The sequence below is a fragment of the Nyctibius grandis genome, chromosome 7 (assembly GCF_013368605.1).
Source record: "Nyctibius grandis isolate bNycGra1 chromosome 7, bNycGra1.pri, whole genome shotgun sequence".
NCBI lineage: Eukaryota > Metazoa > Chordata > Aves > Nyctibiiformes > Nyctibiidae > Nyctibius > Nyctibius grandis.
In genome coordinates, this window is record NC_090664.1 from 22,784,790 (window position 1) to 22,806,480 (window position 21,691).

The 21,691-nt window shown below is 40.2% G+C and overlaps 1 protein-coding gene across 2 annotated transcripts in view; it reads left to right on the forward strand.

The window, feature by feature from the left end:
- RAPGEF5 (Rap guanine nucleotide exchange factor 5) overlaps positions 1 to 21,691 on the forward strand; it is a 164,714-nt gene that overhangs the window by 8,410 nt on the left and 134,613 nt on the right. For both annotated transcript variants that reach the window (XM_068404779.1, XM_068404780.1), the window contains exons 2-3: positions 19,927 to 19,977; positions 21,090 to 21,196. In XM_068404779.1, coding sequence (XP_068260880.1) covers positions 19,927 to 19,977; positions 21,090 to 21,196 — 158 coding nt within the window. The remainder of the gene's footprint in view (positions 1 to 19,926; positions 19,978 to 21,089; positions 21,197 to 21,691) is intronic.

The following is a 21,691-nucleotide window of genomic DNA, read 5'->3' on the forward strand; positions in this document are numbered from 1 at the left end:
TGTCATGTTTGTTAAGGAAGGCCAAACTCGCAGGAGATGCAAGTCCTAAAGGAAAAAAAGCAGAATCTAGTCGTTAGCTGCCAAAGAAGAAAGGTGAGGACGCAGCATATCCCAAGTGTAAGTGTGTTTCAGCTGAAGGAGGATGAACTGTAACATCCGTCAGTGCTAGCACTGAATTATGAATAGGAATTCTTTAAAGTAGTGTTCCTCAGCATTTTGTTGGAAAAAATTAGTTGACAGAAAATATAATAATCCTGCTAGATCAATTGTTATAAACGCTTTTGAAAACTTAACTAGAGTTTAACTTCTGTTCACAAAGACTGGCATAAGCTTGTCCAAAAATGGACCATACATGCCATCATAAAGCTGTACTATGTCATCTTGAAGAGTGTTTACAAATGAGTAAAAGATCTGTTCTCTTTATTCCTCAGTATCCACATGTATGAACGAGATTGATAAAACTGGTCAGCCTGTTAGAACATAGTTATTCATAAATGTTGTCTTTGTAATTATCTTTGGCAGCAGTTGCTGGAATAAAATAGATAAAATGCAAAAATAATAATGGTAGTTAAATGGATACCTCTTTATTTATATTTTTATTATTGTGTTGAAAGATACAAAGAAGAACATTCAGCAGATATTTAATTTCTTGTTTTGTCTCATTAAACAGACAATCCCCAAACAAAGGAGTTTCAGATTAGTTTTACCAAAGCTATTTATCTAATTATGGCTTTCACTGCACTCGAATGAATGGCTGCAAATCAATAGGTCTCTTAGGTTGCCAGGGCATGCATTAAAACTGGTGAGCCTCCAAGCTGAACAGCAGGAGTGATGTCTCTTGATTTTTTTTTTTTTTCCATTGAGATGTCTGTCCTCAGTCCATACATTGTATGCATAAACTGAGAATTTATCTGAAGTCCTGCTTAAAAAGTCCCATTTCTGAGTTGATCATTTGCAATTCAATGTGGCAATAAATATTTACAGTATATTGGTAGAGGTTTTATTCAAAAAAAACCAAACCAATTATTTCAGAGGAAGCTAGCGCAGATACAAAACGTATTGTAGTGGGTCAAGGTGGTGGTTCATCTAGTCCTATATCTCTTAAGTTTTAAGGTTGATCTAACAGGTAACTGTTTTAGCCACTGATACAAAGTTTCTCGTGCTTTCAAGAGAGGTTGTGGGCAAATGTTGTACAGTCTGCCTTCCACACTGTTTTTGTCTGGTTTTAAATAGCCAGAGATACCTTTATACTATGATGCTTGGAGGTTGTTACTGTCAGCCATTGTAGTTATAGCTTTTCCTGTTACCCATGTAAAAATACAGCCTTTTAATGAGTCTGGCTAGTATTTTGTCTTCAGACTCATCTTGGAACTTGCATTTACAGAGCTTGTGTGGGGGGTTTGGTGATACTGACTTTACAAGGGAGGGAAAAATATGGTTTGGTTTATTCGATTGCTAGTGATCAGTTTTGCATATCCCACGTTTAATTTCAGTGACCCTTCTGTTGTCCTTATGAGGCAGGGAACTTCCAACTTCTGTACAGTTAGTTTTTATGTATTCTTTTATATAGCTGTTTTTTTAAAGCAAGCAATCCCAGTCTCTCTAGATGACTCTTTCCATGCTGTAATCATTTGTGTTACCTTGTGCTGAACTCTATCTGGTTTTGCAATGTCCCTTTGAACTTGTGATGGCTTGTGCTGAATGTAATATTCTAGATGAGACTGCACTGCTGATTTGTATAAATCGTGCAATTTTCTACCTCTCTCCGTCACGTAGGCTTTTCATCCTAGCAATTTGCTATCTTTTCAGAGTTCTTGGTGGCACAGCTTAGTTCTTCACTGAAATGTCTTCACAGCCATTCAGGTTGCTTTAAGTTGATATAGTTAATTTAAAACCACATGAGCCATCAGCATTTTTTCCTTCCGATGGGTGTTACTTTGCATTTGATGTGGATAAACATAATTTAACATGGAGTTGTCCACTCCCCTGCCTTGACTAGGTCCGTCTGAGGTTGTTTTTAGACTTCTGATTGTGACTAACCAAAATCGTATAAGCACAATTTGCTTATCTTGATAGTGACATCAGAAATATGTTTTATTAAACAGCATTCAGCCTAGGGTATAACATTGGGGCATCTTCGTATTTTCCTTGTCTTAATGAAAACAACCTGTTTAATCCTGTTATTGTCCTTCATCACTTTGCTATTGCTTGATCATTTACAGTATTTTGTCTCTCCAGGAAAGACTGTTTTAGCTTCTTTAGAGTTCTGAGTGTTAGGGTGAGTCTGTACTATGTCTATTGAAGCTGGAGGTACAACTGTAGAGTATTGCTGTGTAGATGGTCTCTGAGCATACAAGAAAGCCAGCTAATATCGTGTCAGTCTTGACCTTGTTACAATATACTGTCTCAAAGGCTTTCCTTCTTGTAAGAAATATAAGAATATTATTGACTAGTGAATCTCCTGTTCAGTGAGTGGACAACTGTTTGGGAGGCTTTACACAGACTAGTCACCAACAATTTTGTCAAATAATCTCTGAGCAGGGCTTTGCAAGAGTATCTCTTGGCTCTGCTACTATCAGTATTTTATTCAAAAACTTCAGTGATGGAGTAGAGAATATGCTTGTTAAGAAGTAGCTACCTGTCCAATATATCAAATAAGAAAGAGCAGGGAGGGGAAGAGAGTGGTTTGTTCTTTTTTCATTTTTTTAAAATTTTCTGCTTAGACAACTTTATGGCAAAACTGTTGCTGGGAACAAAACTGTCTAATAGGCAAATCACTTACCAAAGATTTTTGAAGAATGTCACATTACAGACAACTACTCTCTTAATCTTGTAAAGCTCTTTATTAAAAACAGGGAAAGGAAATGTCCCTGTAGTACACTTTTACATTTAAACACAAAGCGTAGCTAACAGAGCAACACTGCTATTATATCAAAGTTGTGGTCATATTAAAAACAATGCAAACTTAAGCTCTTTGAGAATCCAGTTATTGTGACTGTAGAAAAGGACCTACTTCATTTGTTTATTAATAGCAAAACATATTACAGGAAAATTTGTGGCAGGATGGTGGGAATGGATAAGGAAACATTACATTCTTCCATTCTGTAAATAAAAATAATTCCAAAGAAGCTATCCAGAGACAACAATAATTTCTTTTTATAAACCTGAGTTAAAAACTGTCCCCTATCAATGAAGAGGTAATGGTAAATTTTGTGAGACTTCCTAAACTGAAAACCTGACTTTTTTTATTTTTTATTTTGAGTTAAGCAAGAAAACAGACTGAATCTTCATCCCTTGCTTTAGCAGTTCTTGGTGTTATCTGACTTTTTGAAACAAAGCTAAATACTGAGGGTCTGTGAGTCATCTTCTTTTCAGCCTGAGCCAGCTCCAGTTTCAGTATGTGTATGCTTGTTTCTTTATACCATGACTTTTTCCCTCCTAAGTTAGTCATTGTTATCTCTTGGCACAAGTGGAGAAGTTAAAAACGTCAGCAAGCATGAGGCACGCTAAAAACATGCAAACAAACCTCCCGTGTAATCTTCCAAACCCTGGAGTGTTCTTGTTCCCATTACTTTGTTGCTCATGAACCCATCTGATCTTTTGATCACATCCTGATGGAGGGAGCAGGGAGGTGAATTCCAAGGCAAGGGGTTACTGACCAGGAGTGGTGTCCTAGAGGCCCTCTTCAGTTAACTTGTGCTGGTGTGTCCAGTGCCCACAACAGACATTATGGCATTGCATAGAGAAAAGGCAGCAAATAGATTAGAGGTGAAAAAACTTTTGCTAATATTTTTGCAAGCTTTGCTTTTTGAAGAAGTCTCTGTGTGTGTATCTACGTACCAAGAAGGTGCTGCTGAAACTGTTTAGTTTTGCTACAGTTATTTTTGGCACTTGAGAGGTGACCAAGTAAATACGTTATCCTATAGGCTTAGGCTGGCTTAGGTGAAATTGGTGAAGCCGATGTGGTTTGTGGTGATGGTTCTACTGAGACAAGGACTGATTTGAAGTCATCTCTAAAAAGCTGGTGTGGGAAAGGATGGAGCAATGAGCAAGCTGATTGGGGTGAGAATCAACTGGTTCTTGAAGACAGTGTATCTCAAAATGAAGATCTCTTACAGGAAGTGGTGATTTGCCATCAATCTGCTCTGGTGCCAATGGCTTGGGTGTCCTTGCTGCAGAATGAGCTATGGAGCTGGACAGGCTTTTGAGATTGTCATGGCCAAGGGGCTGGAAGAGCCTGAACAGGTATTACCTACTTTGGTAGGGCATCCAGGCTGGCCCAGGCTTCCTTGGTGAATTGATGAGGGCAGACTGTTAGGATGTCACTGATATCTTACTTTTTGTTAGTGTTTATAGAAACACAGGTAGAGCATCTCTGCTAGTCTCTAATGGATCAGTCACTGCGGTGGGGAATACTGCAGTATATTAATCTTTTGGATCATTTTGCTTCCCTTATTTCAGTCTAAATTCTCTAACAAATTGACATCTTCCATGGCCATATTGCTTGGACCAACTTTTAAAGACAGCAGTTCCCCATCTCTTTCCCCCTCTCCTCTCTCTCCTGCCTTTTGCTTTGCGTAGGTCAGAAAACATTTGCTGACTTAAAATGATATTTACTACTGACTTTTAAATCTGAGTGGGCTGGTAACCAGGATACAGTGGGCAAGTAGAAGGAGGATAACAGCATATTGAAGTGATTGATGTTGCAAGTGTTGGCTATGATGCAGAATATTAAAGAGGAAGAAAGTTAATTCTCTTTGCCCCTAGACCTGAAAAAATGTGGTCAGTCTTTACCTCTGGTCCTTTCATTTCCATGGGAAAAAACACCCCTTCAAGCATCTTGGGGTGAAGACTCAATCTGGTGAAGCAGAAGAAGGTGGCTCAGTTCTATGTTGCTGCTTTACATGGTTATATAAAGGAGGATCCTGAAAGAGCCCTGGACAGTGGTGTGTGTGGTAGGGCAAGGAGGATGCATCTCCAAGTAGCACAGGGCATGTGTGAGCTGCTGCTTAGTCTGGTTGTGAGAAGCTCCTCAAAGGTACTTTTTCCTAGCACTGGCTGCCAGGCCTGACTGTCCTCAGGTGGTGGAAATGTGACCCCATAGAAAGGCAGTGATGTGTGAGTCCTTTCCTCTGATTGTACTACGGCATCAGCAGACTGTTCTGCTGGCTCTTTGAGGTTGCTTTGTTCAGGATATGCTCAGCTATACTTTGGCTGTGAGTAATGCAGAGGCCGTTCTACTTTTCTTTTATATGCCCCGGTTTACATAACTGGTAAGCATGCTTATGTTCACATTGTGTCCTTCTGCTTCTCTCTTACGTGTTCTAATGCGTATTTCTTTAAAAATAGTTATAGTGCTACCACTGCTGTCTGCAGTGAGGGATGAGGTACTCTTCTGGGTTTTTATTTCAGATTCTGCAGGTGCAGGCTGTGGTCGCTGCCTCATGTATGTTTTGAAACAGCCTTAAAAAGGTCATCCATAACTTTCAAGCCAAAAGACTTCTGTTTTAAAACAAAAGCTTATAATCAGTTGAATATGAAGGCTGCTTAACGGATTTTCACTGGACTGTGCCAACTACAATTAAACCCTTAGCATGACCTTCTGATATGTATTTTCTGGACTATCCCCATATCTGGTGGACGTATGGCCTGTTCCATGGTGAGATAAGTAATCCCCAAACAGTTCCTCTGAAGGAGTAATCTTTCTTACAGCACCTGATGTACAGAGATCTTGTTGAAATCATAGAGAATTAAATCTCTTTGTCAAGAGGCATATCTTACGCAGGCATGTACATTTAACTTCATAACATACAATTCACCTTAGATCCCTGCACTGCTGTAATACTATGGACTTCTTTTTTCCGGTGCACACGTTTTTCATGATAATTTAGACTCTAGCACTCTTTTATGTTGATTTTTTTTTTTTGCATATGCCTTTGCATATGGAAATAAGGTTGACTAGGTTATAGACATCATATGGTGGAACTTCTGTTGGGATGCAAAACTAGATAATCGTTGCAAATGCAATTAAAGGTTAATTAATTCAGATAATTTAATCAGATGTAAAAATAGAAAGATCTTCTAATCCTTTAACTTTCAAATTGTGAGGTTTTCTTTCTGTTTAAGGAATAGTACCTTTCTTGTAAAGGAAAAAAAATATTGTGCCCTTTTAAAGACCTCCTAATGCATATAAGGAGTGAAACAAAGGGATAGGAACTTTATGCTTTAAATACCAGGTCTAGTTTTGCTGGAGGGTTTTTTCTGAGGGCTGGGAAATTACCAGGATAAATGACCTCAAGTGGGACAAGTTGATGGAAGATTGATTTATTTATTTATTTGGTTGGTTGGTTAGTTAGGCTGCCTAAAATAGTTTTCTCGTATATGCTTTCTCCACAAACTGGTTAGTGCAACACAGTTTAATACTTCCTTTTTCTATGAATCTGAGTGGGGTATCATCACAGAGGGCGTTAATCTCACAAGAGTAGCTTGTCAAATTTTGTGGCTTTTTGCTTAAACTGAGTTTGGTTGAACATCTGTATTCTAAGCCTGAGGAGAGGTGCAGGGATCATCTGTGCAGGCCTTGTCTTATCTTGCCCATGCTATCTTGAAAATAAGCATTTTCTCTGCATTCATCATTTATAAGGACCAGTTCTATTCAAGACATTTTCAAATGTGTCATGTTGGAGAAAGGTCCTGCCCTTCAAAACTGTAGATCAAAATGAGAAAACTCTCTGGTACCAGCTGGAAAATCTCAAGAGATAAAGAAACCCCTAGCCCTCACACAGCGGGATCAAACTTCCACAGCAGTAGGAAGAAGGACTTGTAGACTTAGTTGAGTTTAGAGTGAGTCAATTTACAGCACGTGAATTCAGAATAGTGCAGCATAGACATGATGTGACATATCCGCATGCTGTAGTAATATCAAATGTGGGCAAACAATTGTTATATGAATAATGAGTGAAAATAAAGATATATATCAGAAGAAAGGCAGATAATTAAAATTAAGGGTAAAGAATATCAGTAAGGAAATCTGCCTCTTTAGGGCGGAAGTCTTGCCTAACTTCAAAGACGGTGTTGTTCTTTCCTTGAACCTATGTTCATGAAGGAGATTCCTATCTAAAGATGCCTGAACTGTTTCTGTAACCTTATGGGGGTGTTGAGCAGATCTTTTACTTTCTTAAAGGCTTAATCTGCATAAGATAGGTTGTTTTAATTATTTGGTTATGATCTTATTGTACTAAGTAAAACTTATATGAGTTAGGTACTTGGCACTTGAGCTGTTTTCCCATGTCCAAAAATTTACAAGACTCATCTGTGTCTTGCATCTATGATGTTTTCTGGTTCTGTAACTTCTCGGTCTAGTGAAAGCTAAATTTACCTAAGCTGCTTTTAGTGGTTGTTTGTATATGCTAAACTCCTGTTCATGTTCTAATCCTATTCCGTATGTAATGGTTATGGCACACTACTTCCCGTGTTACTCTATGCACTGAGTAATCAGGATTGAAGAACAGGCGTGCAGTGGTTTCTGGCACACCGGCAGAGACTTTTGAACTGCCTTGTTTTTCCAAGCCCCTCCCCATCTCGGAGGTAACAAACCTCCCTTTGGAGATGGAGCGCCCTTGAGTTTTCATTTGTTCCTGCTTCAACAGCCAGACCAAAGGTTTTCAAGCACAAAAAAAGATGTTATCAGGGTTAGTGTGATCCCATTCTGCAGACTGTTTGAAGGTGCCGGTAGCGGAGCTCCAAGTAGCGCTGAGGCTCTGCCGAGAGCAGGTGAGGAGTTCCTGGATCTACTTTGCCAAGGAATTGCTTGTGTGATCCAAGGGAACAATTTTTTTCTTTGCTTGCATATTGAGTGCTTTTTAAGCTCTCTGTACAGTGAGGCCTTGACTGCTTCATGAAACTAAAATAGTTAAACTTTAATAGTTTTTCTACAAAAAAGTCAATTACAGCTGTTCTTCTGGAAGTGGTTAAGAACTCCTATTATCCAGTCCATAGTAGGCTGGCACCAGCTTGTGCCAAGAGCTACTGTCAGTGAAATTAATATTGTTCCCAAGAGGTCACATAACGGAGTGCTGCCAATACAAACAACGGTGCTGTGGATTCTCAAACTGTTAAGGCTGTAATGCAAGCTGCTTTAACCAGAGCTTGTTCACCCAGCTTGGAGGCTGCTCCCGCTCTCTGAAAACCTCAGAAGCAAGAAAAGCAAAAGTCGGCAGTTTTATTCATGATTTGTTGTGTTTTAAATGTCCTATAGGTATTGGAGGTGCTGGAGAGAGTCCAAAGAAGGGCAACGAAGCTGGTGAAGGGTCTAGAGAACAAGTCCTACGAAGAGCAGCTGAGGGAACTGGGGCTGTTCAGTCCGGAGAAAAGGAGGCTCAGGGGAGACCTTATTGCTGTCTACAGCCACCTGAAAGCAGGTTTTAGTGAGGAGGGTGTTAGTCTTTTCTCCCAGGTAACAAGTGATAGGACGAAACGAAGAGGCCTCAAGTTGTGCCAGAGGAGGTTTAGATTGGATATCAGGAAAAATTTCTTCATGGAAGGAGTTATCAAGCATTAGAACAGGCTGCCCAGGGAAGTGGTGGAGTCACCATCCCTGGAGGTATTTAAAAGATGAGTAGATGTGGTACTTAGGGACATGGTTTAGTGGTGGACTTGGTAGTGTTAGGTTAATGGTTGAACTTGATCTTAAAGGTCCTTTCCAACCAAAACGATTCTATGATTCTGTTCTATGAACTTGGAGTGGAGCTGCCCTGGCTACGTAGCAGAGAGCTTGGGTGGTTCTAGTCCTTAGCTGATAGCTGGTCTTTACCAGTAGGTCTCAAAGCGCTTCGCAGAGCAGAGCGGTCATGGTCATTCCCATTGCACAGGAAGGGAAATGACTTGCTGAAGGCTGTAACCACACCAGGAATAAACCCGAGGTACGCTGAACAGTCTGTTGCTTTGTCCAGTAGGTCACTTGGGCTCTGCGAAATCAGAAAATCAGTTTCTTAGAAACAAAGAGGAAAGAATTTCAACGTCTTGTACCTGAAAGGAATAACTGTGCTCTGCTTCTAGGAATAAGGTTTGGGAAATTACTGTGTGACCTAACTTTTGTGCAGGCAGTGGTAAAAGCGGATCTCTCTGAGACCAGGGACATTAAGGAACAGGGACGTTAAAAACATACCTTTGCATGCTTGTGAAGCAGTTCATGGACTATTTGTGTGCAGCTCATGCAAAAAAAAAAAAAGGTTTCTGGAAACATAGGCATTTTTCAAATAGTAAACTAAACTGATGCAATTTACTGCAAGGTATTTTCATAAATTGTAATCAAAGCACTGAATTTTATCTTTCTGTACTTGAAACATTAAATATACTGTAGTTATTGAAATCTATGAAACTGGTTCTTAATTTATTTGGAAGCAATTTGCAAATAAAGACTTCAATGAATTTTCTTATTCAATAATATATATACTATGTATTGACATTTTTAGCTCTTTATTGTCAGCATTGTTCACAGCTGATCTGCTGAATATTTGCTAACATTTGAAGTTTTGTTCCTGCATCTGTGTTCGCTGAAATAGCTGCAGCGTTGCATATCTTTTCCCTTCTGCTGCTTGTTACAATTCTTGCGGCAGAGGTGACCATCCTTGCAGCAGGGTCATGGGGGCAGTTCACAAGAAGGCTCCTGAGCCTGTACTGGTGAAGATCAACTACCTAAGCATGCTGATTTTGCCTGACACCGGAGAGGGAGAATTTGAGCTTACATCTACATGGTGGGTGGTTGTTAGTGACAGGTGAGATGAATCACCTGTTTAATTGATTGCCTGCTTTAAAATTTTTATTCTGTTCAATCTCTGACAAATGTGGGGTTGCTGAAGGCCAAGTTCTGGCACCAGTATTATCTGCAGTAATGCTGGCAACAAAGGTACATCAGCCCCTCAGCAGCTGAGACCTGGCACCTTGGGTAATGTGATGGGAGAAGTTTTGGTGAAAGGCTAACATGAAAATATGTGATTTTAAGAGCCTTTTTTAACACAGGATGTGTCTAGAAAAGGGTTTCTGGTTGCTCTGTAGCTCCACAGACTTTCTCTCCCATGCCTGATGCAGCTGGTTGGAGGAACAGAATTAAGTTGTGTCTGGGAGTGATGGAGCAGGAGAGAATTACAGAATAATTTGGATTTCAAGGGACCTTCCTGAGGTTGTCTGATCCAGCCCCTGGTCCTAGCAGGGCTAACTTCAAAGCTAGAGCAGTTGTGCAGGGCCTTGACTGGTCAAGTTATGAAAACTCCATGAAGGAGATTGCACAGCCTGGGCATTAGTTCTTGTGTTTGACACACAATTTCCCTGTGAAATTTCTTTTTACTAATGCATGCTCATGAGTCAGGCTGCCTGGCTTGCAGAACGTTTTTACCAAGTTGATGTGCCATCCTGCTTTCTTTTTTTTTTTTATTTGGAAATGTGTTGTGAGAAGGTATTTTGCTGGCAACACAAGAAATGTGCCAACAGAGGTACTTTGAAAAGCTTTTAAGTATGCAGACAATCCACATTTTCCTACTCCTGATCTCTCTTTTCACTGTTTTATTGATGTCTTCATTTAGATCTATCTGAAAAGAAATGGTAACCTGTCACTGGGAACATCTTTTTAATGATAGTGTCAAGTATCCAGTGTGCATTCTTTTGAAACCTCCAAATAAAGTATTAATAATTTATAACTTGCATCATTAGAAATAGTAATTGTTGCATAAAAATTGAATAATCACTAAAAAAACCCACCCACTTGCTCTTGTGTGCTACCCTCCAGATCAAAGCCAAACCAGATGCTGATGGCCAGGAACACAATGGTAGACCACAAAGACCATCTACTGTATTTATTAGGTACTGAGTTTTAAAGAGAAATAAACGCAGCAGTAATGCTAAATTTTTACGGTGACGGTCTGTAGGGTACCTGTTTTGTACTGGAAAAAAAGGGAGGATGCTGCTTTCCTGTGAAATGTCGCTGACAGCCAGGAAGAGTGAAATTGACTGGGAAGCTTTTAAGGTAGCATTAGGAAAGGTATGGCTGAAATGGCAAACTAGATCACAAATGCTTCAATAAAGCTAGGTTAATGAAGGAACATGAATAGTCATTTAAGTGTACTCTGCATATTTTAATGTTCTATAAAGCATGATAAAAAGCAGTAAAATTCTGATTCTTTCTTCTTTTCATATTTAATGAATTCTCATTGCAAACATTGTATTAGCATATGAGTTGAAAATCTCCATAATGTCTTTATAAGAAAGAGAAGAGAAAACTTGTTTAAGCTCTGTTTCTATATTGTAAACTATGGCTGTAGCCCATGCAGTCTACAATTGATCTATGGAGTTAAATGAGATGGGATTTCTGTTTTATTTAAAATGGTACACTTATGTGAACATGAAGATGGGAGGTGACATTCCCCATTATGGACACCTTTGAATTTTGTTTTGACATTTTTTGTGGGCATAGTTAACTCCCTTTTTATGTCAGAGCGGAGACACTGAGAATTTATTAGGCATGTTTTATGCCATCATTCCTTGGGTAGTTTTAATTCAACATAAACAAGTGCTTCCTCTGAGCACAGCTGTCCCTTCCTGCCTCCCTCCGCGTCCCACTGCTTTCGCCTGTGCCCCCGCTGCCCGCCTTGCTAGCGGTCATGTTTATATGGCTCCCCAGTGACCTGGCTGGGTTAAAATGAATCGTTATTTAACGAGCCAGTTCGAAGCTATCAGTCCTTCAGCTTGGTTCAGGACGTGGCTTCACGGACACGTGTAGAAGCACCAAGAAGAAGAATGGTAGGGATGGGAAGATGAAGCAGGAGGTGGAGGGAGGACACGACCTGCTTGTCAGCAGCATCGTTTTACGGTACTTTAATCTGGTCATGGAAGCACATCATTAGCAGGAGAGTGGTGATCTCGTTTATCTAAGGAACATAAAGTTTCTCTAACCCAGACATCCCCCTCTGCCAGTTCAACACTCCTCCCTTTCTCTCAAACTGAGGTGGCTTCCATGTCAGGATGCTGCAGCTTTATTTGAGGCACAGGATACAGACAGAGAAGGTTCGGGCCTGTGTTGGTGCCTTCCTGAAGCTGGATTTATCCAGGGCTTTTCTCCCGTGGTAGGAATGGGGAAGAGGGAGGAGATCAACCAGCCAGTCCTGCCATATTGTCCTCTGATATTGTTTTCTATTCTTCACTCCTTTTGGATAAAGAAAAGGGCAAAAATTTGCTCTTGCTCTCTAGATGATGCTCCTTGCTAGGCTATGGAGATTTTAAAAGTGGCTGTCTTATGCCAGATTAACTAAACAAGAGTTTTGTTTGAAGCATAAACCCATTCAGCCATATTTAGTTTGGTGGGTACTGGAAAATACAGAAATGCTTCTAAATGCATTGCTTTCCTGACTGTCGTTGTCTCAGAAACAAGTCTTTAAACCTAAAGAGCACTGCTTGCCTTTATAAAGAGCAGCCATTTTCTTCACAGATCCCTTTCTGTTTTGGGGGAGGTGAGAATGAACCAGGAGTTGTGAGTTTCCCTTTTGTGAAATAACTTATTCAGATTCATTGCATGTTCTTCTTATACAGAAAACAGGTGAGAATACACTCTTCAGTTTCTTTTCACTAATAACCCATTTGGGTTTCTCCGGAGAGCTTTACAGGCTCACCTGGGAACCCTACATCGCAAGCTCTGCTGAATACAGATTTCTTTTTACAGCTTTTTGACCTTTTTATGCTATACTAAAGTATAAGAAATTTAAGATGATCAGGGGAAAATGTTTCCTTTATAAAGGATCCTTTATAAAGAGTTTTATATTTAGTCTTAAATAAATATTAATGGAGAGAACTGTTCCATTGATTGTTCTTCATTATCCCTGAATTCTGACAGGGGGTTTCAAGAGGAGCAGTGGGGGAAGGTTGTTTGTTACGAATATGATTTGGCAGAAGGTCAGACATATTCCATAGTTTCATATGAATGATATCTGCTGAAAGTCAGCTAGCTTTCCAACCAACTCTGCTTGCTGTGCCTTAGCAACTAGGAGGAAAAATCTGCTGCCACATGGAAACGGATTGGGATTCATGGCAACACTCCTTATATCCAGCCACCCTCAAACAACGGTAGCATTTCATCTACTAAACACAGCACCCGTGTCTTATTTCTGCTTAAACCCCTTATCATTTAGACAGTAGAAAGCTATGTCAAATCCAAAAATTCGAAGATGGCAAAGTGATAAGCCAAATTGTTCAGTAATTTTCTCTCCCTTCCCCTACTCCTTGCCTGGCATGAGTAAGCACTGGGAATAAATGAGCATTTACTCCTGCAGAAATTGCTGCCTTCTTGTGTTGCAGGTTGAGGAGGGTGTGTCAGGCAGGTACAGCCCAGCTTTCTTCCAGGATTCATGTTCAGATCAGGACTGGAGTGGGAACTCTCTAATTACTATAGCTGCTTGCTTTTAGCAGTTCCAGCAAATCTTTTTGAAGAAAAAAAAACCCCACAGGGTTCCGTCAGTTGTAACAATTGCAGTACTTTCTATCACTGTTACGACATTATCAGTGTCATGGTTCGTAATGAGAGAAAGAGATCTGTCTAGGAAAAAAATAATTACTTTTGATTTTGTGCGTGGAGTGGGGGGAGAAGCCTGAGGGAAATTAAGTGAATACCCCTGGTAGATTTTTTCAGTTTTTCCTGAGCCACTGTATTGTTAGAGCTGAATGATTAGTAAAGAGAGAAAAGCATATGCAGATGATTGTTTTTGAGAGTGAATTTGGATTCAGCTTTATTTGTGATCCTTTTCTGTACGCTGTCTCTCACGGTTGGAACGTGAGAAGCTTCCAGCATGAATATTTGTGGAAGTGTATTTTGGGCTTGGATGCTTAAATGCTTGTTGGAAGTCTGTCTGAATATATAATTTCTTTTGTGGTCCCATTAGCCAATTTAGGATTCAGGTGTTGAGTAGCTGCAGAAATCCCCCTGCCGGGGAATAGAAATGGTCTCATTACCAGGTAGTCTGTGTGACACCATGTGCATTTCAAAATGAGATGATTTTTTTTCAGGCTACTTATGTTTAGGGAATAAGCCCTGATAGAGCACAACACTGAAGCATTTGCTTAATTTTAAGTATACTGAAAAATCCGATTTGGAATGCACAAGTGCTGTACTGAATTCTTTAGGGATATAGTGACAGTGCCCTGAAAGTATGAACAATTGTTTTCTTATATTTGTACACAAAAATGTTCCTAGAACTGCTCAGCAGTGTGGAGTTGATCATGGGCATGTTTGCAAATTAAGCCCTGATCAAACAGACAAATATTAATGAGTGGGTTGTAAACTGAAACAGGTAAAGTTAGACTGTGCATTGCAAACTTTTAATGTGGCATTATGCTCAATTTTTGGTAATGCAACCAGTTAAAGACCTAGTTATTTGAAAAACTTGGAGTGGAAGCTTAAACAATTTGCTGGGGGGGATGAGCTCTGATTCCGCCTTTTTTTTGTTTCTTTTAGTTTTAATATAAATCCCACTGTAAAAGATTTAGGAAAAGGCATAATCTTGATTGATTAATAAAAAAAAATTCTTACTCCCCTATTTTTGCCAAAGCTTTTTTTTCTTGCTAACTGCACAGGAATATCAGAAGCTCATAGAAGAAAGGCAAAACATTTGTGTCCCATATTTTAAATTATTATTTTCCTGCAACTTCTATGGCCTCTTCTGTTGTGTTACAGGTGACTTCTAGTGTAGAGATGTTGCTGGCTGCTACTCCTATACTAAATCCCAGCTGAGGAAAGCACTTGAACTGGAGGTCCAAGCACTCTTGCTTTGTTTCTTTCTGAGCATGATGATGATTAAATTGCTGGCAGATGTATGGAGCATTGCTGATGCTACTGTGACTGCAGTGCTGGCAATGGCAGAAATATCAGCAGTTGTTGGAACAGCTTGGGCAGGAGGCAAAGCACAAGCAACTTGTAGGCAAGTCAGCCTCTGAAGTTGAGATGAGGCCAAAGCAAAATCTCCCATCTAAAAACAAGAAGAAAATTCAAATGTATCTCCAAAAGGTATGACTGAAAACATGCTCTATAGTATCCTTAGCCCTTGATTAGAACGGTAAGCAGGTTGTAGTAAATCCATAGGGAGTTGCTGCAGTGGAGCCAGTTCAATACTTTGCTGCGTAAAGAACTAAGTCAGCATCTCCCAGTAAGATACAGCTTGATCTTTTCACTGGAGACCAAAATGTGCCTTCATTAGTACACTTTCCTTGTTGTGTGTAGTATGGCATGGGGGAATTCTTTCCACACTTTTTAAAAATCAGGTTGTGCTCATATATTAAAATATTATCACCAATATCTTTGCATGCTTAGCTTTAAATAGTGGCAGAGATTCTCAGCTTGTTTAAAAATAATTGTCCAGTTGAAGCGATACTAATTTAAACCTGGATATAGACCTTGCATTGTAGAATCAGTCACTGAATTAGTTACCGATTTTAAAAATCTAGCTGGAATATTTGATTCTTAGGCTAATAATTCCATGAGCTGGCTATATGGATGTAGAGAAGAATTTCCTTCTGGTAGTTTTAAATTACTTGTTGGTCACTTTATTCTAATCCGCCCATTCTTTCAGACTAGATTATCGGTGGTGTATTCAGATTTGGATCCCAGCAGTCCTATTCCAAAACCTTCTCCTGGGCCACCTTTCTCAACTGTCCTCTCCTGTCACATGCAAGTTGTATCCCCAAGCTAGGATGCCATCCCTGTGCCACGTTCATATTTCATGCTCCTTATCGCCCAGCCCAAGGCACCAGCTCCCTGCCTCTTTCTTCCTGCATCCCCAGCAGAGAAGCTGAAGCTACCTATGCACACCTTCTCATGGACGATGGGAGAGCCCTCCTGGAGGACACCCAGCATTCTGGATCTGCTCCACATATGGTCTCCTGCCCCAGGACCATACATGCTGCCACATCCGCATCTCCTCCCTGACATGTGGTTTGCCAAAGCTTCTTCTCAAGCTGGTGAAGAGGCACAGGGGAACACTGGGGTGGCAGTGCCTGGAAAGCAGCACTTGGCATGGGCAGCAATAGCTGTTCCCAGGTAGTTTTCACAAGAGATGAGTTGTTTGCTTGATGACTAATGAGTTTGCTTTAAAAGCACATTTTGGCTCATTCTAAGAGTTATTTGCAAATGTATTTTGAATTCGGGGGTGTGTGTGTCAAAATTACTTGGGAGGAGCAGCCTATATTTACCAAATAACCTTCAGGGAGGAGTGGTGCTTCCCCCACAGAGCAGCTCGAAGGTTGGGGTTTTCAAACAAAGCCTGGACTCCCGATCCACTTCCTCTTCTTCCTCTCTCTCTGGAAGGGGACTGCCCAGTTTGTCCCCAACAGCCAAAGTAGAGCCTGTTGAACAGAGGTGCACTCAGTAACACAAAATGAAGGGAATTTGTGCTAGCTAAATATTTATTGAGGCAAGTTATAAAAAAGGAAAAGGGGATCTAGCCTGGTAGCTAGAACATAAACTCCTAAAATTTGATACGAATTTCAGCCTAACGGCAGTGAGTGGTTCAACGTTACGCAGGCTGCATTAGCATCAACAGGAAAGATCATTTTTTTGTATTCCATAATGCCACTTCCACTTTTGTTTTATTTTTTCCTATGCAGTTTCCATTTTCTTATCTTTATAGAAATTTTGAGTGTGTAGATTCCTGCATGGCAGGCTAAATGTGCTCTCCTGGGCTCTCCAGTGTTTCATGCTTTCTCTAAGCTGATATGGTTCAGGCTGCCACTGACAGAAGCCGTTGTCCTGTCTTCTCTTCTCCCATTTCAGGGCTAGAATTCCTTCTCTCTCCCTTGCACCAGAGCTAGCACTGTGTGGTTTGAAGGATAAATGAGAAGATTTTTTTTTTGTTTGTTTTCTCTACTAGTTTTTATCCTCAGTCACCTTTTGCAGACTCCTTGCAATTTCTGCCTAATATCTAATCTAAATCTACCCTCTTTCAGTTTAAAACCATTACCCCTCGTCCTATCACTACACTCCCTGATACAGAGTCCCTCCCCATCTTTTCCATCAGGCCCCGTTCAGGTACTGTAAGGCTGCTCCCCAGAGCTTTCTCTTTTCCAGGCTAAACAGCCCCAACTCTCTCAGACTGTCCTCGTAGAGGAGGAGCTCCAGCCCCCTGATCATCTTTGTGGCCCTCCTCTGGACCCACTCGAGCGGGTCCATGTCTGTCTTATGCTGAGGGGTCAAGAGCTGGACACAGTATTGCAGTGGGGTCTCACGAGAGCAGAGTAGAGGGGGAGAATCACCTCCCTCAACCTACTGGCCGTGCTTCTTTTGATGCAGGCCAGGATGTAATTGGATTTCTGGGCTGTGAGCGCACGTTGCTAGCTCATATTCAGTTTTTCATCCACCAGTACCCCCAAGTCCTTCTCAGGGCTGCTCTCAATCCACTCATCCCCCAGCCTGTATCCATGTTTGGGATTGCCCCGACCCAGATGCAGGATCTTGCACTTGGCCTTGTTGAACTTCATGAGGTTCACATGGGTACACCTCTCAAGCGTGTCAGGGTCCCTCTGGATGGCATCCCTTCCCTCTAGAGTATCAGTCACACTACTCAGCTTCATGTCTTCTGCGAATTTGCTGAGGGTGCACTCAATCCCACTGTCCATCTCCCTGACAAAGATGTTAAATAATATGAGTCCTGGACCCCTGAGGGACACCACTTGTCACTGGTCTCCACTTGGACATAGAGCTGTTGACTGCAACTCTTTGAGAGTGACTATCCAGCCAACTCCTTATCCACCAAGAGGTCCACCTGTCAAATCCATGTGTCTCCATTTTAGAGACAAGGATTTATGTGGGACAATATGAAATGCTTTGCTTTGCTTCATTGATGAAATCATCAATGAGATGATGTCAGTTTCTCTTCCCTTATCCACCAATGCTGTAACCCTGTTGTAGAAGGCCACCAAACTTGTCCTTTTTGCTGAGTGTGGTCTTATGCTGTCGTTTAACAGCACCCTGCAGTAGCAGTATTTTCCCTGGCTGAGGCTCAGCCGTCCTCTGAATGCCGGGGACTGGGCCAGTGCAATTAGCTTGCTGGTGATAACGTTGTTAGCGCCCACCTCGGAATGGAGCAGGGAGGGGGGAAATTGATGTATAAGCTTTGACCATGCTGCTGCAGTGAGTGAGGCTTGTTGAATGAAAGACTTGGACAGAAACCAAGTGAAGTGGTGTTATGTTGGGCTGCTGCAGAACCGAGGTGTTAATGATGTGCCGGCTAGGAGGAGTAAGTGGGATCTGAGGCATGTTGCACTCTTACGGCATCTTTGTTGGGTACAGGAGAGGGGAATTAAGCTTTTATGTTGTAGTATTTCCATATGGAGCTACTGTTATGCATGGAACTACACTAACATTTGTGATGAGCGTGGAAGGGTAAACAATGTTAGATGCTTCTGTGGTTCCTTGTCAGTTCCTTTCCCTTTCTAAAAATACAGTAACAAGAATATAGCGAGGGGGGGGAAAGCAGGTGGCATTACTGAAATGTGGATTCTGCAATTCTTACAGGGTGTGAAGGATGATTTTTTTTTTATGATTACAATATACCAAGTGTTAATTGGATCCTTCTCAAAGCGAGGAATTAATTATGCTGCCTACAAGTTGGAATAATGGGAGGGAGCACCACACAATCCTCCCATTGTCCTGCCAGTGCACCTGCACAATGTCTTTTGTTCCACTTCCAGACTTCTTTTAGGCAATGTTTATTTGTGTCTTGTGTGGCTTGTAGTAAGATAGAAGTTGCCAGTAAGCATCAGAATAGACAATATCTTGTCTTTTAACACTGACAAGATATGGAATTATCCTGGTGAGTAAAGGTGGGGTAACCTGACTGTCATAGAGGTGTTTATCCCGTCTCTGTTTGCCTTCCAGAGTTCTGTTTCACTGCTAGTATTATAACTTTAAATCCCCAGTCTTTATTGATCAGTGGCAAGGTTTTGGCATTTACATTTCCCTGCTGTGAAGAGTTATGTGCCATTCTCCTTTCTATCTCCTCAAATATGAATCCTCTCTAATTTCATTGAGTGATCGATTATTCTCATGTTACATAAAACAGAGCACAGAAAGTCTGTCTTTTCTCTGTGCCATTTCATTATTTTGTATAATTGCGTTATGTCTCCTGTAAACTCTCCTTTGTAAGGTAAATAGTTACAGTCTTTTCTGTCTCTTCTCACCTTAAAATGTATCCAAGTCCTTTATTATTCCTACTACTGTTATTGTCTGAATCCCCTCTAACATTGGAGTGTCCATTTTTTGAGATGCTGTTACCAGTGCAGCATGTGGCATGGCAAAGATAATGCTGATCTCCATTAGAGCAATGTTACCTCCCTACAGGTCACCGTTTTATTCCTCATTTGTCCTAATATTTTTTTAAACTACAATTAAGAATTTAATTTAGAAGAGTGGTCTTCCTTGAGAAGTGTTCTGTGACCCTGAGGTCTCTTTACTGAATTGGTAAAGTTTGCTTTAAGAGGTATTAAAGCATGTGTAATTACATTTTCTCCCTCTAGTACATGCTGCTTTTAATGTTGAACTCATCATGATACTGGCTTTTCACCTAGCGTTTTTTAGGTTTGTCTTTAAATTCTTCACTGTCATTTCTTGTCCTTCTGGACCCAAATAATTGTGTGTTGTCTACAGACTTTGCTACCTCATTGCTCAACTTCTTTTCCAGATCAAGAATAAATATAGTAAGCAACACAGAACTGAGTTTACCAAACCTTTTTCCTTATGTGAAAAAAAAATTATTTGGAGACTTCAGTTAGACTACTCAGAAGATTTGATAAATTCTTTTTATTTAGATTCCAATAGCTAAAAGACCTAGATTGCTGCTACTTTTTTTCCTTACAAAAACCAGAACAAAACTAATGCTTTACCAAATTGTCTTACAGACCCTGTCCAGAAGAATTTCAAATCCCTATTTGGAAACTCCTTCAAACAAGGTACTTGTCAAGTTTCTTTTTAATTCCATTTCATCAAACAACATATTAGGAATCTTTTTGCTTAATTATAGCTTTGAAGACACTTGTGAATGTGACCTGCAGTTAAATCCGGTTAACAAGTTATAATTTGTGTGTGTTAGAAATTGTCTATTTCTATTACTGAATTTGCAAACGGAATTGTTGTGAATTCTGGTGCGCACTTGCTTCACAGCCATTTGAACGGTTGCCACTGTTTAGCTCACTTTTGCAATATTTGAGAATTCTTGTTTTTGCATCTCACAAGACTTTACTGTCTTGGGACTATCTTATATTCCTTGAAAGATTCCTAAACATAGGAAAGAAACAAACAAACAAACAAAAGGTGAAACTACAGCATTGTTTTGCTTTCAAGTTACTGATGTGTTTTGCTGGGATGGTGAGGAAGCATTGCAACAGAAGCCTGAGTTAAATTCATGAGTAAGGAGTGGTATACAGAGTCCAGGTGGAACATGATTTTATGGAAGATGGAGTTGGGTCCTGTTTTGATAGACACATCTGCAGCCTTGAGGTGTGAGGTAGAAATCAGGTGGGGGGGAAGACAGAGGTGTGTCCATTCTGAAAGACCACATCCTCCTGGACAGGTACGGATGAACCAACCTGTAGCTATCATAGGATACCTCCAAAGTTTCTGAACAAAAAGAAAAAACTATGAAATGGGTATTAGGCTTCTATTAAATTATTTAACTCAAATACACATAGAATAATGTTTAAATTTTACTGTATTTGTGTGGTTTTGCAATGGTTAGTATAGTCTTTTTGCTTTGCTAAAATAACACTTGTTTTCATTTGAACTTGTCTGTTGTTCAAAGGTAAAGCTGTGACAGTAAAACCTCTGCTTTTCTAAGGCAGCAAATGTAAAAGTAGTCCAGCTCTTGGGAGCATCTGCAACCCATGATACAACAGGGTATGGCAGAAGTTGGGGTACATTTCCTATGAGTCTTTGACTGCTTGCTTATCGTTTAGCTGGGGAGAAGGCATTGCTCAGAGGGAGGGAGTGGACAGTGGCAAGGCAATTTACTACAGCAGGAATAAATTCCTGTGTGTCACAGTTTTCAATTTCTCTTTTAATTCAGATTTATGGAGAAAGTTCTTCCTGTGCTGGGAGAGCTCTCAGGGATATTTTTACTCTACAAGCATCTAACCTGATTAAAGACAGGGTGTACCCTACTGGCATTTGCAGGTAACCTGAGATTGTTCGTTTTAATCAACTGGATGGATTTTGTTTGCATTTGTCTATTCCCTAATTTGACAAGAGAGTGAATTCTGAGAGTGAGATTTTGTGTGTGTTACTAAGAGTTGAAAATATTTTCTAAAAAAAAAAAAATCTTTAAAATCTTATGTATTTTAAAATCTTTTTTTATGTTACTTTGTCAGTTGTCAGAAAGCAGCAGTGGCCTGATTGTATGTCCATTAATTTAATTGCTTATGATTTCATATACAATTGTGTTTGCCTGCTATTTTGTTAAAAAGAAAGAGTATTAAATTCAGCCCTGGTCTGGAGTTATAAAAAAGATTAATTGGATTCCTAAGATTTATTTACACAGTGATTTTTGCATGTAATTTATGGAATATTTCTGTAATGAAGTGATTTTCCGTTTGTGTTGCATTACAGCATAAATGCTTCCTCCTATTTTCAATTATGCCAAAATGTGCAGGTCTCTATTATAGCACCATT